General features: G+C 41.2%; 1 protein-coding gene across 1 annotated transcript in view; it reads right to left on the reverse strand.

Annotated features, from left to right (window-relative positions):
* Positions 1 to 12,888, reverse strand: part of DMXL2 (Dmx like 2) — a 1,902,820-nt gene extending 1,889,932 nt beyond the window's left edge. Inside the window, exon 1 of the mRNA XM_044076363.1 lies at positions 10,851 to 12,888. Within this exon, the coding sequence (XP_043932298.1) occupies positions 10,851 to 10,953 (103 nt within the window). The 5' untranslated portion in view covers positions 10,954 to 12,888. The remainder of the gene's footprint in view (positions 1 to 10,850) is intronic.
* Positions 12,889 to 16,295: the final 3,407 nt, after the last annotated feature.

Below are 16,295 nucleotides of genomic sequence, written 5' to 3' on the forward strand. Positions count from 1 at the left end.
TCCTCCTTAAGGATCTGCATCCAAAATCACAAGCTCTCCTCATTTCCTGAACCGCCCCCCGCTTCATAATCATTCCTTTCCACTTTGAACTACAGCTTTCTCCTTGTGATTATGTATATGAGCCTTAACTGTGTAGCTCTAAAATATCACTTCATATCAGGTCATCTAAACCACCTTGTTCTGTTGGCTCGATCAACTTATCCCACTTGACTCTTGCCCTCTTTCCCTTCCAGATAAATACCTTCATCTCCCTTACTTATTGTCCACAACTCCTCTGGTTGACAAAATGCCTGAACTGTATATAAAAACTAAAGGGACTGAAAACACTTTCACTGCTAGTATCATGCTATACATACCTATAAACAAGTGCATCCAGTTTCTCAGGTGTTTATATTTTTTGTTTAATCATTTCCTGCATAATCATTTCCTGCATATAACTGGCTGTTATAACGGAATCATTTTTAATACGCTCTCCTAAATACTTCATCTTATGGTGTTCCCATAAATATGGGTATTGCTGGACGAATTCATGTGTAGGCACATAATTTATGCTAGAGCCATTTGTTTTATTTTCATTAATTTTATAAGCCGAAAAGACTTGAAACAGTCTCAAGGTGTTCCACAACACACTGAGCTGTCAGTTTCTGCAAATTAAGCCAAATTTTCTTGATTTACCATACCAAATTATACCCTTGAATTTGAGTCTGTTATTATCTTTGCCAATGGCTCTAAATATAAAGCAAAAACCAAAGGGTAGAGAGAACACCCCTGCCTGGTTCCTTCTGTTAACTTTTGCCTCTAATCCCTCATATATCCTCCTTATTAACATTTTATCATGGAATAAAAATGTTTCAATTGCCCTACTCATACAATCCAAGCTTACTCTGAATGCTTTCTCTGTGTAAAGACCCACCAACAACAGCAGTATTTTTTTTATTCTCTGCTTCCCCCTGGATCAACATCATTGTTCTATTAATCTTATCAAATGTTTGCCTTCTCTTCACAAAACCACACTGATCTACATTTGTAAATTTTGGCAACACCTTTGCCATTCTTTTAGCCATTCTAGACAAATACTTTATAATCATGGCTTAAAAATGGAAATGGGTCTATATGAAGCTGGTCTGATAGATCTTTAATTTACTGATACTGCAGCCACCAAAGCTTTCTTCCAGGATGCTGACATTTTCCCTCCTTTTGCAATACTGTTAATTACACAAACCCCTCCAGATCGTTATCACTTTATTCCTCCTAACTTCCACAGGAATGCCATCTATCCCTGCAGACTTTCCTGCAGATTGTATGTACATAGCTTTGTCTCCTCTCCTATCCATCCATGCCAAAACCCTTTTTCCCATTTTTACACAACATGTCACTTTAACTGTGACAATAAGAGCTAAGGCTCACACTGCCAGGTGGCTAGCTCTGCCACAGCTCTTCTTGCGTATGACACACACACCTTTGGCCAATTTAAAGTGTCACAGAAGGCAAGAATTGAAATGTATTGTATAAAATGATGGCTACAGATTTGGCCTTATAACGGACAGCTGTAGTGCACTTAAGTTCAGAGAGTAAGAAGAAAATGATGCAGTCTCCATGATGACATGGACAAGCAAATGATTAACAGTGATTTCTAAGCATATGTAGACTCTTAGAAAAAAATTAGTTGAAATTCAATGCAAAGCTAAATATAAATTAAGTGATGTGATACTAAAACCTTAGAGTATTACAAGAGTAGTAGGAAACATGGCAATAAAGACAAAAAAGATAAAAAAAAAAAAATTAGAGATAGCAGATGCTCTTAAAGTAATTGTACAGTATACCAAAGCATTAAGAATACCAATGGAATACTACCATGGTGTGCAGGGGAAGAGAGAGACCATCCACAGAAATAAGATGTTATACCTCTTAAAAGCAGTCAGAACCTGTTTAGAGTACCGTGTGTCTAGACTTGAGACAACCTCGTCAGAACAGAAGAGACATCAGTAAGGGAGTTCAGAGGAGGTCAACACACACAAAGGTGTCTAGCCTTTCTGAGAAAAGACAAAATGCATCAGAGCAGCTTAAAATGTATAGCCTTAGAGAAATAAGGCAGAAAAAGAAGTTCTTACCATAACGTTCCATCTGTATTGTTGATTCTCGTCCACTCATTACGTATGGGTTACGGTTCCGATATCGGAACCGAGCCGGCCATATACCAAGCTCGCACCAACGATAAACTCTAGAGCTAAGCAATCTCTTACCCATAATCCCCCTCTCCCCATTACCTTGGATTGAGTTTGCAAGTCAGAAAAAGGTAGAGGCTATCTCTGGTCAAATGACCTAAAGAGAAGGATGGTGAGATCCACTAGAAGCCATAGGAGGGGGAAGAAGGGAGGGTCGTAATGAGTGGACGAGGATCAACAATACAGATGGAACGTTATGGTAATACATAACTTCTTTATCTGATACTGTTAATCCTCATCCACTTCCTTACGTATGGGACAGAGTTCCCAGCTACCTCTATTTCTGGGAGGCTCTCATGGAAGGACATTCCTGAGCTCCATAGAACCAAAAGATGCTCTTCCCCTGGAGGTCAAGTCCAACTTGTAATGATTGATGAAGGTATGAGGAGTGGCCCAAGTTGCAGCTGCACAGATGTCATGTAAAGAGGCTCTGGCATGGAAGGCAGCAGAAGTTGCCACTGACCTTGTTGAAGGAGTCTTGATGGTAGTTGGCAAAGAAGTATTGTGTACCGAATAAATACGGATCACAGTGTATTTTAACCATCTAGCCAATGTGACCTTAGCAACAGCACATCCTAATCTAGATCCAGAAAAAGCCAAAAATAACTGTTCTGATTTATGGAAAGATTTAGTCCTTTGCAAATAGAAACGGAGTAGGGGCGAGACCATTGTGACGGGCTGTGGTTCAACCACCACTTTAGATCTTGTTTGCATCTTTGAGTTATGTAAATCTTGGCTGAAAGGGGAAGCTGGAAAGGATACCATTGGGTGAGCAGTAGCCATTGTAGGAGCCTCATGTGAATCCTGGCTAAGGAGACAATGGTGATGCAAGCTGCCATGGAGCCCAACATAAGCAGGATCGAGTGAGCTGTGGACTTTTCCAATGAAAGAACTGATAACAGTTGCTGTCTGATTCTTGATATTCTGTGTATGGACGCTCTGCAAGTTTTTGAGTCCCCTATGAATTCTGTGGACTGAGAAGGGGTGAGATTGGATTTCTGCCAGTTTATTGTTATGCCCAACTTTTCGATAGTATTGAGACAGTATGCCAGGGCTTCCTCCAATAGGTGTCAGGTAGGGGCAGAGAAGAGCCAGTCGTCTAGATATGGAAAAACCTGAAAACCTTGAAGTCACATGTGAGCTGTGACAACTGCCATGCACTTTGTAAACACTCTGGGGGCTGTAAAGAGTCCAAAGGGCAGTACTCTGAACTGGTAATGACTGGCTCCCGCACAGAACCGCAGGAATCTTCTTGATGGTCTGTCCACCTTTATGTGGTAGTACACATCCTGAAGATCTATCGAGCACATCCAATCATCTTTTTCCAAGAGAGGAATGATAGACTGTATAGTGACCATCCGAAATTTTTGCACACTCACAAATTTGTTTAGCACACTGAGATCCAAAATTGGTCTCCAGTCCCCGGTTTTCTTTGGCACCAAAAATAGTCTCTAGTAGAATCCAGATCCGGATCCTATCTGGTCTGTTGGGACTACTTGAATGACTCTTTTGTTTAGCAGCTTTGTAATCTCTAGAGCTGCCTCTTCTCTTTGACTGGGTGGAACATCGGGAAATCTTGATGGAGGGGACAAGACAGGACAAAGTTCGAAGAGGATCTTGTAACCTCTGGTTATTATCCTTTGTACCCAAGAATCGTTGGTAATGGTTAGCCAGACAGAAAGGTACAAAGAGAAACGTCCCCCAACCACTTCCAGAGGAAAGGGGTTGGGCCGCTCTTCAGGAGCATTGGTAGGATTGCCCGGAGAAGGAATCTCTGGAACCCCGATTATGCAGACCCCCTCTGCCCCGAAAGGGGCATCTTCCTTGTGAGTTCCCCCCCTCTACCCCTAGGGGAAAAATCGGCGTGTGTCAAGGAAAGGACCCTGAGATTTTCTGTACCACATCTTCCTGCTCTTTTAGTTTCTGGAGAAAGCACGTTGTGGGGAAGAATAATGGACACCTATGGCAGACAGGGTCTTACCGTCCTGTTCACACCTGGCCAATGTAGTTTTGACTTTGGGTCCAAACAAGGAGGAGGACTCGATGGAAGCATTGAGAAAGGAAGCCTTGAAGGGTTCTGCGAAATTACACAAGTGCATCCAGGCATGTTGTCTCAAAAATAATGCCTTAACTCACTGCTCTAGCCGCTCCTTCTGATGCGTGGGACACCAAGCGCATGGAGGAATTCAAAATTGATTCAATAGTGGCCAGCTGAGAGGCCACTTTGTCACGGACCTCATCAGACATGGCACCTGCCAAGGTTTCAGAGAGCTCACATACTAGGTCTCTTTGAAGCCTGGTGAAGTCTACCATTAAATTCAGGGACCTGTTAGCAAAGGTTGCTGATGCAAAGGTACACGTCCCTAGACTCTTTGTTGGGCGGATAGACAGTCTGGCTTTCCTCTTCTGCCAGATCTTTCTTAGTTGTGGCTGCCACCACCAGGGCATCTACAGGGAGAACTTTTAGACCAATGAGGTTCAGAAGCAGGACGGAACAAGATTTTGTCTGGCCTCCGGGGAATGGCCTCAACAGTATCAGGGGTCTTCCATGCACAATGCACAATGAGCCGGACCAGTTCGTCTGCAGGTGGGGTAACGCAGGAGGTAGGGGGCCAGGTGCGAAAAGCCTGCAGGAACACAGACTCCTCAGACGTCTGGTTAGAGGACTGCCATTCACCTCTCTGTTTAAGGATTTCTAGGATATCACCAAAGGATACGTCAGAAGGTGAACGAGGGGACCCTTCCCCATCATCAAAGTCTGTGTCTTCAGTGAGAGACTCCTCAGTGGAGTCCATCTGCTTCCTCTTGCACGAGGATTTCCGATGAACTTCCTCAGAGGGAAACGCTGGGAAAGACAACACCAAGGAGGTATCCTGAGACCTCTGCGCCCATTGTCCACTAGAAGCGACCTGTGTACATAGTGGTCTAGAGGAGGACAGTGTGATAGCAAGCACAGTATCAGCGGTAGATGCCAAGGCCTTCTCCATGACTTGGAAGGCAGGTCCACTAGAAGAGGGGTAAGTGCCCAAGGGGGAAGTCACCTCTCCCCTAAGTGATCCAGCCTGCCGACTGGGAGTCCCAGGATAGCTGAGAAAAGCCAAATCCTGGGTCGTAACAAAATTTTTCTGCCACTAAGGCAACTGCGGCTCCTTAGAGAGATCCATAAAGGGAACCGTAGAGGGGGAAGACGGTGCTACATCAATAGATTTCAAGGGAGAAGGATAGGTCTTGAGAGGTGGAATTCCTCTGGCCAAAAGCACTTGATCCACAAGTCGCAATACGTCATGTTGGGAGAGGCTTCTGGTAGAACTCACAGAAACAGCTGAGGGGGAAACAGGTCTATCTAGAGATGAGGGCAGGTCGGTGCCCATCTCAGTAGACTGCACCGAAAACAACGGTGCTGTAAAGTACTGCACTACAGGTGTCTGCACCGAGGAAGTCATCGGTGCCAATGTAATGGTCTGCACCAATGAAAAGGTCGGTGCAGAGGTTGGAACCAATAAAATAGTAAACAAGGACTGAGCTGTCTGTTCTGAAATAATGGTGGTCTGCGCCAACTGTGAGGTTGGTGCCGGTAAAGTCATCTGAATTGAGGGGCCCCTCTGTTCCAATACAGCAAAGGACATCGGTGCCTTAGACATAGGTGGTGCCGAGGACTTTTTCGGAGCCAAAGATCTAGGCGCCAAAGGTGCCTGGTCCGAGAGGGTCGGATCAGAAGCAGAGATCTTTGCTTTCTTGACTGATGATTGTCCCCAACCGGGGACGAAGGAAGAGATTTAGCCTTAGAAGCATCCTCAGACTTCTTTTTATGGGATCTTGGAGGGGTTGAGGCCTCCGACCCAGAAATAGCCTCTGAAAAGGGAGACTTTAGTAACCCGTTCAGCAAATGTTTATTTTTCCTCTCTATCAGTGTCCTGTTGGAAAAATTCTTACAAATCCCACAGGGTGGGTCAACAGTTAAGTGAGGTGCACCTAAACAGAAAACACACAAAGAATGTGCATTTGTTTATGCCCACAATCATAACATCTTTTAAAACCAGTACTACCTTTTTTATCTGTCATGTTAAAGGAAAAGCAAATACCAACAATAATACAAAAACAGAAACTTACTCGAAGGAAAGAAAGGAAAGGCTATCTACCAACTATGGTAATCAACTGATACCTTACATCAGATAAAAAGGGTGAAAGTGACTAAAAAAATGTTTAGAAAACTAAAAGAAAAGGGAGTCACTAAATGTATTAAGGTAAGAGAAATCAGAAAATAACTTTTCTGAGAGAAAAAGTCCTTATTTTGAAATAAAAGGACAAAAAAAGGTTTCACTTAGCTCAAGAGCAACAGCATGACACGACCTGATGGCGACATGGCAAACTCAATCGGAGGTAACAGGAGAGGGGGATTGTGGGTAAGAGATTGCTTAGCTCGAGAGTTATCGCTGGCACGAGCTTGGTATATGGCTGGCTCGGTTCCAATATCGGAACCGTAACCCATATGTAAGGAAGTGGACGAGGATTAACAATATCAGATGAGATATTACATTTCAAGGGAATCCAAAAAGGACTTTGAGGGCATGGTATGAAGATACCATTTGGACAGCTCAGGTGAAACAGAAGTTAGGGTTTCATTTTTGTCTGTCAAAAAGAAAAAAAAAAGTGGGGGTATTGGGTGATTTTGGAATATCCTTTTCCGAGGTCATCTCTAGATTAAACTGACCAGTCTAAAATGAGTGTGAGACCTACATAAAGTAGGGTTTACAGGAGGTGATGGAGAAGGCATCAAGACTATCAGCTTATGTAGCTGATGGGGGGGGGGGGGGGTGACAAGATAGGCCTGTTACTAAATTTAAGTGCACAATGTTCAGCTGTGTAAATTCAAGTAAAACCAAAAGCATAAACTTTTTAAATTAGAAAACTTATTTGAACCTCAGTTCTACAGTACAGGAGAATCTACTTATTGCCATGCTATACTAACAACAAAGTAACTTCTAACAGTCCTCTAATGGCTGACATGAAATTGAGAAGTATTAGTGGCCAATATATATTTTAACTAATTCAGACTCAAACCATGTAGCCAAAAGACCTGATACTTTGTAGGAACTCACTGCAAACTCTCTATGTAGCCACTGGCAAGATCTCCTGTTTTAATACCAGTAAGGCTGTGGGTAAGCCAAGGCCTATCCTAGCAAGTATAGGGCAAGAACCACTCCAGGTTTGGATACCAGTCCAACAAGGAACATGCACACACCCCATAGCAATCCACAGTACTGCCAATTCACCTGTCCACATACCTTGACAACTAGAAGAGACTCACGCAGGCATGGGGAAGACAAGTAAACTTAAACAAAGCAACTCAACTGGGAACCAAACCAAGGAAGCAAACAATGCCAGACCACAACCCTAAGAGCTGGACACAGGCTATACAACACAGCAGAAATAGGTTTACTTCTCTTAAGTCCAGTTAGGCAGCACTCAGCAGAATTCTGAACAGGCTACATGCTCTGGCAATCTCTTCCAAAAACAGCCAATGTATAATACAGTACCAGCATTGAGGTTATGAAACCATGTGCCAATGCTTGTAATTACTCGGTAAGATTAGGTGCCAAATCTAGGAATGTTTTTCTCTGACATATTACAAATGCACAACTCTTTTTTTTTTTTTTTTATTTTAGTAATACTAAAAACCTACCAAATAATGGTAATTTCTTAAACTGTACTATGTATTTTTTTTTTTGCCCTGGAGTTTTTGGAACCATTTCAAATTTTCTCAGTTAAACCCAAATTATACAATGACAGTGAAATGTTTCTGGTTGCTTCAATTTTTTTCCAAATCCATTATTTTCTTATTTGTTGTATTCCCTTTGTTGTTGCTTTATTATGGATTTTGCAGTCTAAATCAAAATGATTATTGTACAGTATTGCCCCCTGTCCAAATGTACTAAACCCATGATATGTTCCCAATTATACTGGAGTGCTTTCAATTTAATTTTAAATCTTCTGTAAGAAAACTGTCTCAACAACTGTTCTTGCAAATACACTTGACTGCTATACACCTGGGGGCGATATTGTACTTGAGGGCCTCACCAGATGCGCAGTAGCAAGCCTCGCCCGAAACCCACCCCCGTGATATGTCATTCATGAATACGCATTCCATCCGAACGTGCAACAAAATGTAAAAAAAAAAATACTTTCACAAGGGGAGTCCTTACAAGTACAACATTGCCAAAATATTATTACATCTGTGCTTATTCTGACCACAGTTATTTTATTAGCACATTGTGCTCCACGTTGTGACCTCGAGGAGGAAGCTTTAGGTAAGACTGTGGTACTTTCTTTCTACGCTCTTATGTCCACTTCTTTTATTACTGATTATTTCAGATCCTCGGCTGGGGTGCCTTCTGTGCGGAGTCTGCATGTCCTCCCTGTGGTCACGTGGGTTTCCTCCGGGTGCTCCGGTTTCCTCCCACATCCCAAAGACATGCTGCAGGTGGATTGGACACTCTAAATTGGCCCTAGGTGCGAGTGCGTGTGTATGTGTGCCTTCTGTAGAAGGTTGGGCGCCGGGCTGGCAACTCGACACTGTAAAACGCCACTGCTAATCATCAGCGGACAGGTGATCCGCTGTGGCGATCCTTAACTGGGAAAAGCCGAAAGAAGATTTCAGCTTACACACACACACACACACACACACACACACACACACACACGTACCTACTTTTTTTTTCTTTTGAGACCGGACTGGAACATATATAAAGGTAAATGTAATAGATAACACTTTTGAAAACGTAGCATGCAGTCTGGCTTATAACAGCGATTAATACAGCTATACTTGTAAAAGCCGCCGAGTATTGATGTTTTATAAAACTTCCTGAATTAGTTCTGTTTGTCTCAACGCACAGTGAAACAATTGTTTTGAGAATAGGACCGTCACAGGCCAGTTTTTCATAATTTACAGACTATTGCACAGCCCGGGTCCACCGCATCGGTCGCTCAATTCACGACACGCCTACTTCTGCGCAAAACTAACTGGTTGAGGCCCTCAAGTACAATATCGCCCACCTGGGCAAGACTCTCCATGTCTAAAAAAGTAAAGCTGCTCCACTGTACTGAAGAAAGAAAAATTCCAAATGACAGTAATCTGTTTACTACTTGGAGATTTATATCTGCAGTACTGTGGCAACTGGTTTAATTTATTTCACCTTAATATCTGTAATGTGTAAATAAACATCTTGATAAATGGCAAATGGTTGCTTAAATGTTTACTTTTCAGGATGACACTGCAATATCAGGAAGGTAAGTGAAAACTCATTGGAAACTAATATTCAGTAATATGTGCATTTTATAGATAGACATCACCCACTTTTTATTTTAGTAGTCTAGTTATAAAAAACTCACATTTTAATAAATTAGCACTTTTCTTGCACTTTTTCTACAATAATGACACTAACAAAATAAAGTAGTACTGAATTGCTACTTTGTAAATGGCATAAAAACATATTTACAAACGGTTTCATATTGAGTAACAATTGAACAAAATGTCACCATAGCTAATTTAAGTAACATAATTTATTAATGAGAACATAAGTAGCAGATAACGTGCACTGTGCCACTTAGTAAATAAATCTCCATTCCACTCTGCCCTAGATGTGGAAGCTGACCTTATGTCAAAATTAAGCAGTCCTCTTATGGATCATATGTGCATGAAATGCTTGAGATGTCATTGAGACCCGCACAGCAGCAGTGCTAAAACATAGAAATGCTGTATGCACAAGTCTCATTAACTTTGGATATGTCAGTTGCACAAAATCTGTCCTAAATAGAACACTGTTAAGCAAACGGACATTTCTACGGAAAACAAACAGAATTAGGCAATTCTGCTGATATAAGCAATGACCTAACGTCAACAACAGGGTCACCATAAGCAATCGCTTACGTTTTTATAGGACTGCAGGACATCTAGACTTAAAAGTTCGGTATAAATACAATAGTTCAGTATGGATCAGCAAGCAATAACCTTTTCACCTGGACACTGGCTTTTGTGCATTTCCGGCCTTCAAAAGATGCCAGATCCTATACACAGCTGCTTGACACTAATGAGGGTATGGGCCCTCCATCTGGCCACTTCACACGTATTGTTTGCATATTATTTGTTATGATTTGTTTTGCATCATCCATTTTAGTTTAATATTTTCTTACTTGTCTTACTGACTAGCCTAGTCAACATTCTACATTATAGTGAAAACCATTAAGGCACACGGTGTACAAACATATCCATGCAGTGTTTAAACTACAACAATGCAGCGACATCTGTGTTAGGGGGGGGGGGGTAACACCACAAGAACATAAGTCTTAAAACCCAGATGTGGACTACCAACCGTTATATACTGCCACTGATACTGGAAACAGAGGTACAGCATCATCAACTAATTTTGACAGACTGCAGGACGGAGTTCTGCAAGCACAAGGTGACGCTGCTACAACTGGATACTGGATTACACTTCATTCATTTACACCTCCCACAAAACCCATAGACAGTCACAGGTCGACTGACGACAAGCTTTGCGGCTCACTTCTCTCCAAACCCTTGTTTCCCAGCCGCAAACAAAACAGTCCTCAAAAGTTACATTTTGCCACTCATTATTCTTACCGTAAAGGGGATGTCATTGATGCTGCCCACCGAATAACAGTTGTCTCCAGGGTTGACAGCACCGGTCAGCACCTGATGTAAATGCATTTTAATGCCTCAATCCCTTTTTTATCAAACCACTATCTTTCCTCCTCGTCTTCCTCCATATAAACATACATTAATGCTTTCTTGTGTCTGCGTTGCTCGTTTTAACTTGTATTCGCGTCACATAAATTCAAAACGAAATACCTATCCCTGTGCCATAACAACTACAGTCCAACTCGATCCCGTGCATTCCCCTCATGAGCACTGTGTTACGACAAATACCCGGATAGTCCCTTTCGGAGCACGAATTGCTGCGGCGCCGGGGGCGCGCTTTCCACCACGGGAAGTGCACGTGAGCAGCTCCTATATGTGGCCGGGCGCGCGCGGTCTGGAGAGTCCTCCTGGAGAAAAGCGTCGGGAAGTATTACGCATTGTTGACTTGGTTTAAAGGAAACGGGAAGAACGGATTAGACGGAAGACTGGTTCCCTGGTTTTATTTCGCCAAGTCTTTAGGTTCTGATACCATGATGTTAATGGACCCAGTTCATCCAGTAAGAGAACTGCTCTGCTTCCAAAGGACTTGCTTGTGTCACCCTTACGGAAATGGATACTGTTTATACATATGCCGTGATGTCTACAAAGTTTAAGTGTCAGTGGTGTCCATGAAAAGGCGTAACTTTATATTCGGATTGCAGTCTACCTAAACCTGCAGATTCTGACGGACTGCGCTTAAATGCACGTTTGCATTTTAACGTTGTACGGGAATGGTAGATCGGTGCAAAAATGTGTAGTTTCCATAATTGTGTCTATAGCCACGCAATATTTTGATGCAATACAATGATGTTTTGATAAGTTTGTGGACTTTGTAAATTTAGTGGGTACATATGAAAAATTATGTAGTAGAAGTGCCATCCATGGATGTCTGACTGAGGCGCATTCTCGATGGGGGGTGGGGGGCACACTTGGAAATGTGTACCGATTAGAAATTGTAATTTCTAATTGTTTCTCGGTAGTCTGCGATGGAGAAATGGAATCAGAGAGCCAACCGAGTAGGATGGACCTTCTTGAAGAAGAAAAAAAAATGTGATTTTTGAGATATGGAGCCTAGGTCATCAGCTTAAATAAGAAACAAGCTGGGCAATTGCTTTAGGTTCCGGTTTCCAAGCAGCTGGCAAAGGGGAGCCTTGTTAGTACATAATATGTTCCATTTTGTTTACAAACATTAAAACGATGTAAAACATGAGTAATGCCGTCTTTCATTGAAATGTAGCTAGAAAACAGTTGTGAGTCTCTTATTGCTGTCCCAACACCGTTGCCACCTCGGGAAAATGTATGCCTTTGTGGAAGTGCTGCATCCGAGTCAGTTATTAAACATGGATGTACATAATATTCAACTTTTTGTCTTTTATAACTACTTTTTTCTTGAAAGTAATTTGCATATCTGTGCAGTAGGCATGTAATTTATATTGAAATTCTGTAGCCTAAGTGAACTTTTAAATTTTTTTCGAGATATTCAAACATGAAGTAGGTTAATTTGTAAGCTCTGATACTGTCGAAAATACGTGCCTTACTAGTATGTTTTCCTATTGCAACAAGTGTTTAGCAATCTGTGGCTGATGCTGAAGTTGTGTCAGCTGCCTGGTGACTGTCATTTTTGTAAAACAGAAGTTTCGATGTCACTGCATTATCAAGACCATTGATATTTAGTGCTACTGCCACTTACCTGCCTGTTCTTATTCTCTTATAACATGTCTGAGAACATGTTTCTTGTGTTGACTGTGCCCCTCACTCTGTTTAACCCAGCCTCCGTTGCCTTCCATCAGTCCCCTAAATAAAATTCCCTATGGCTCCTTTTTTTCCAGTTTCTTTTTCTCCCTTCAAATTCTCCACACCTGATATTTGATACTTGTGTGCATATTTGTTTCATTTCTGTTGAATTGCTTGATTTTAATGTTTAATTCACTTTGTATTTATCTCTTCACAGATTTTTATTTTTCTGCAGCTATGTCCATTAAACATTTCATTATCATAAAAGGAAAAGTCTGTTTTCTTTGTTATTCAAGACTCCGCATATGTATGTATGTGTGTGTGTGTAATGTGTGTGAGTATGTGTGTGTGTGTGTGTGTATATATATATATATATATATATATATATATATATATATAAATTATTATAGATAATATAATCTTTTCAGCTTTGAACCTTTATATGCCGGCTGGATCTCTGCACACATTTAGTCTGCATGTCTAGGTGCTTTTGAACTCTCTTCCTCCTACTTGTCACTGTGACTTGCATTACATATAAAATTATGTAGTTTCCACTGCTGCTCTGCAGCTATATTGTCACCTGTGCCCTCTCTGAGTACTAATTTATTTACCTGGTTAAAAAAGGAATATTGTGAAGAAAATTACCATCTTACATAATGCATCCCTTTGAGAAAATGGAAGATTTATTTTATGTGCGTTTCTCTCTTCTAATAAGTAAACAATTAAGTCTCATGGTCTGTTTTCATGTGTTTCTGGCTTCAGGTCCTGCATATTACTGGCATATCTGAAATGATTCTACTCTCCCAGCAGTTTTAAAGACATCTGACCTGGGCTGGATATGTGGACGTTTCATTTGGACCTACACAGTGGCAAACCCAGCATATTTTTTTTTCTTTCCCTGTTTCCCCGTGTTAAATGTTGTTTTCTGTACTTAACAGGCATTGTAGTAAGGGAGTTGTATGCACACACATTGTTTCAGTTCACCAAATATGATTACACCTGACTTGTTTCCTTGTATGTTGACTATTAGTACACCATACTCCTTCTGCTATCCAACTCTAACTCCGTTGTGGTTAGGTGTTAATGACTGTAATTTTTGTTTTCCTGACTCATTGTGGATCCCATATCATAATTCAAATCTCACTTAAATTCTCAGCCTTTCCCTATATTACTTATTTACTACATCTATATCATACCTCTCTGTTCAAGGCTTCCATAGCTTTTGCAGTTTGATCAAATTCGTATACTCTGAAATAAGTCAAATGTTGCAGTAGACTTACTCTGTTCCCAGTACATTACTAAACTCTGGAATATTATCCCCCACACAAATAAAACTCTGTGACAATCTCTATTTTAAACTACTGCTTAAACAACATTTTAACCAGTCCTGGTCCTGCACATGCGGACTTTTTGCTCACCATACAGTATTCTCCAAATACTCTCCTTAAAACAGAATACTCGCAACGTCTCACTGAAATGACAAAATAATTTATATGCAAAACTGCTCCCTATACAATCCACTAAGTTGCATGTGGGCTTTCTCTTTTAATGTCCTCTCTGTAAAATCTTAGAACGTATAACTGTGACTACTGTATGTGCATACATGTAAATAGAAATGTAACTATTCTGTGTTTAACTGGAACTGAAGTATAATGCAATATAAACAAATGGAGCTTTTCTCCCCTTCTGACTTTCCCAGTAAATCAAGATAAATAAATAAAAGATCGTGTTTTTTACTAACTTTGGGTTAACAGTGAGCAAGATATAAACATTACGACTGTCGGTTTCTTTTTTTTTTTTTTTTTTTTCTTCTTCTCTCCAAATATTCCACTTTTTCACTTTGAGTAAGGGAAGTTTTTTTTGAAACCTGCTCAGTGTGACAAAATTTACTTCTTGCTAAGAAGGTCAGACATGTTTGTGTGACGAGTGTCAGTAGCAGACAGAGCTAAAATGAGATTGCAATCTGCCCCTCCATCCCAAATCTCATAGCTCTGTTACTGCTAATTATATGGTAACTATTACAACGTATTTGAGAAGAAAAAAAAAATCGTCTTTGGAAACACACTTGTAGGTTGCAAAAACTTTAAATTTCAGTATTAGGAAGTGTTTTCAATTTTGCAGTAAATTTTCTATTGTGTATTCTGTACACCAAGTACTACTTTTTAAAGTTTCTGTAACTTTAAACATTTTATTTCTGGACAAGCCATTTCTGTACATTAATCCTAGAAATATATTCTTTTATACAGATAAGGATTGCTTGGCCCACGTGGTCTGCTGACATACTTTGCCTTTTCTCCCTCCACCCCCCCCCCCACCAAGCAAAAATTGCTTTGTGTGTCTGTGACGGAATTCAAGAAGGCATGTGACATTTTAGATGCTGCCACCTCTTCAGGAGGGCTATTTTTAACAGAATTCATGAAGTTTGAATGTCCTCCTTTGGATTTCAACACACACAACTTAGGCATAACAGTACCACAGCTCTCTTAAACCACCAAAAGAATTAAAGGCAGTCATCAACACATGCCAGCTGGTTTCTGCTATTTTCCTGGATCTGATAACTTTTCCAATAGGCCAAGTGAAAAGAGTTGTTTTAGAAGAAGGCTATCAAACACTTCCACTGACTGGTCTTCCAGCTATCTTTCCGATAAACTCCAGTCTGTTAAATGGATTAATTCATACTCCTCATCCCTACTCATCGAAACTGGTGCTCCCCAAGGTTCCATACCAGGAACACTACTTTTTCAACATATTTACCAACAGCCTGCCAAATGTCAAGCATCACTCATACAACATGCTGACGATGCCACATTAATCTGTTCTACTTGTAGGTGTAACCAGGCTAAAAAAAAACTTCTCAAAAGCTGACTATAGCCTCCTAAGGGAGGGTATCAGCAGCTTCACACCACCGCCCCCCTCAGATGATGCAGACAACTATGCTGAACAGTATGCCAGTGCAGTATACAAGCACCTGTACAACTACCTGGACATAGCCATACCCAACAGAACGAAAGTCTGCTCCGCAAGGAAACATAAATCTGATTGGTGGGCATCTTCTATCAACAGGCTTTACAACAAAAGGAAGAAACTGTTGTCCAAGGGTAAAAAGGAGCAAATTCCAATTCAGAAAAACTCCCTCCTGTGCCTCAACAAGCAAATTAGATCACTAGTGAAAACCTCCAAAGCCAATTATGAGTTGAAACTAGCCTCCAAAACAAAGGGAAACCACTAGTCCTTTTTCAGCTATGTTAGGAACCTACATGGCAAAGCCCAAGTTTGTACCAAACTAGTACTTAATGGTACCACTTACACTGATCCTGTGGATTTAGCCAACCTGCCGCGCAAATGTCACCCCCTTATCACCCCAAAAGGCCCAGTAGACATCCCCAATACTTGTCCCACACCTTGCATGTCTGTAGGTCAAGTGTTAAAGGCCCTATCCAAGGCAAAGAACACAGCTTCCATGGGACCTGATAGTATCCCAGGCTGTATTCTGCACCATCTCCAGTAAGAACTGGCTTCACTATTGAGCACCCTATTCAACCACAGCCTAACTACAGGCTTTATTCCAGCAGAGTAGAGAACTGCCATTGTCATTCCTTTGCACAAAGGTGGTGCCACTACTGACCCTGGAAACTATC

This window comes from Protopterus annectens, chromosome 7.part0 (genome assembly GCF_019279795.1).
Source record: "Protopterus annectens isolate FY-2018-M chromosome 7.part0, PAN1.0, whole genome shotgun sequence".
Lineage (NCBI taxonomy): Eukaryota > Metazoa > Chordata > Ceratodontiformes > Protopteridae > Protopterus > Protopterus annectens.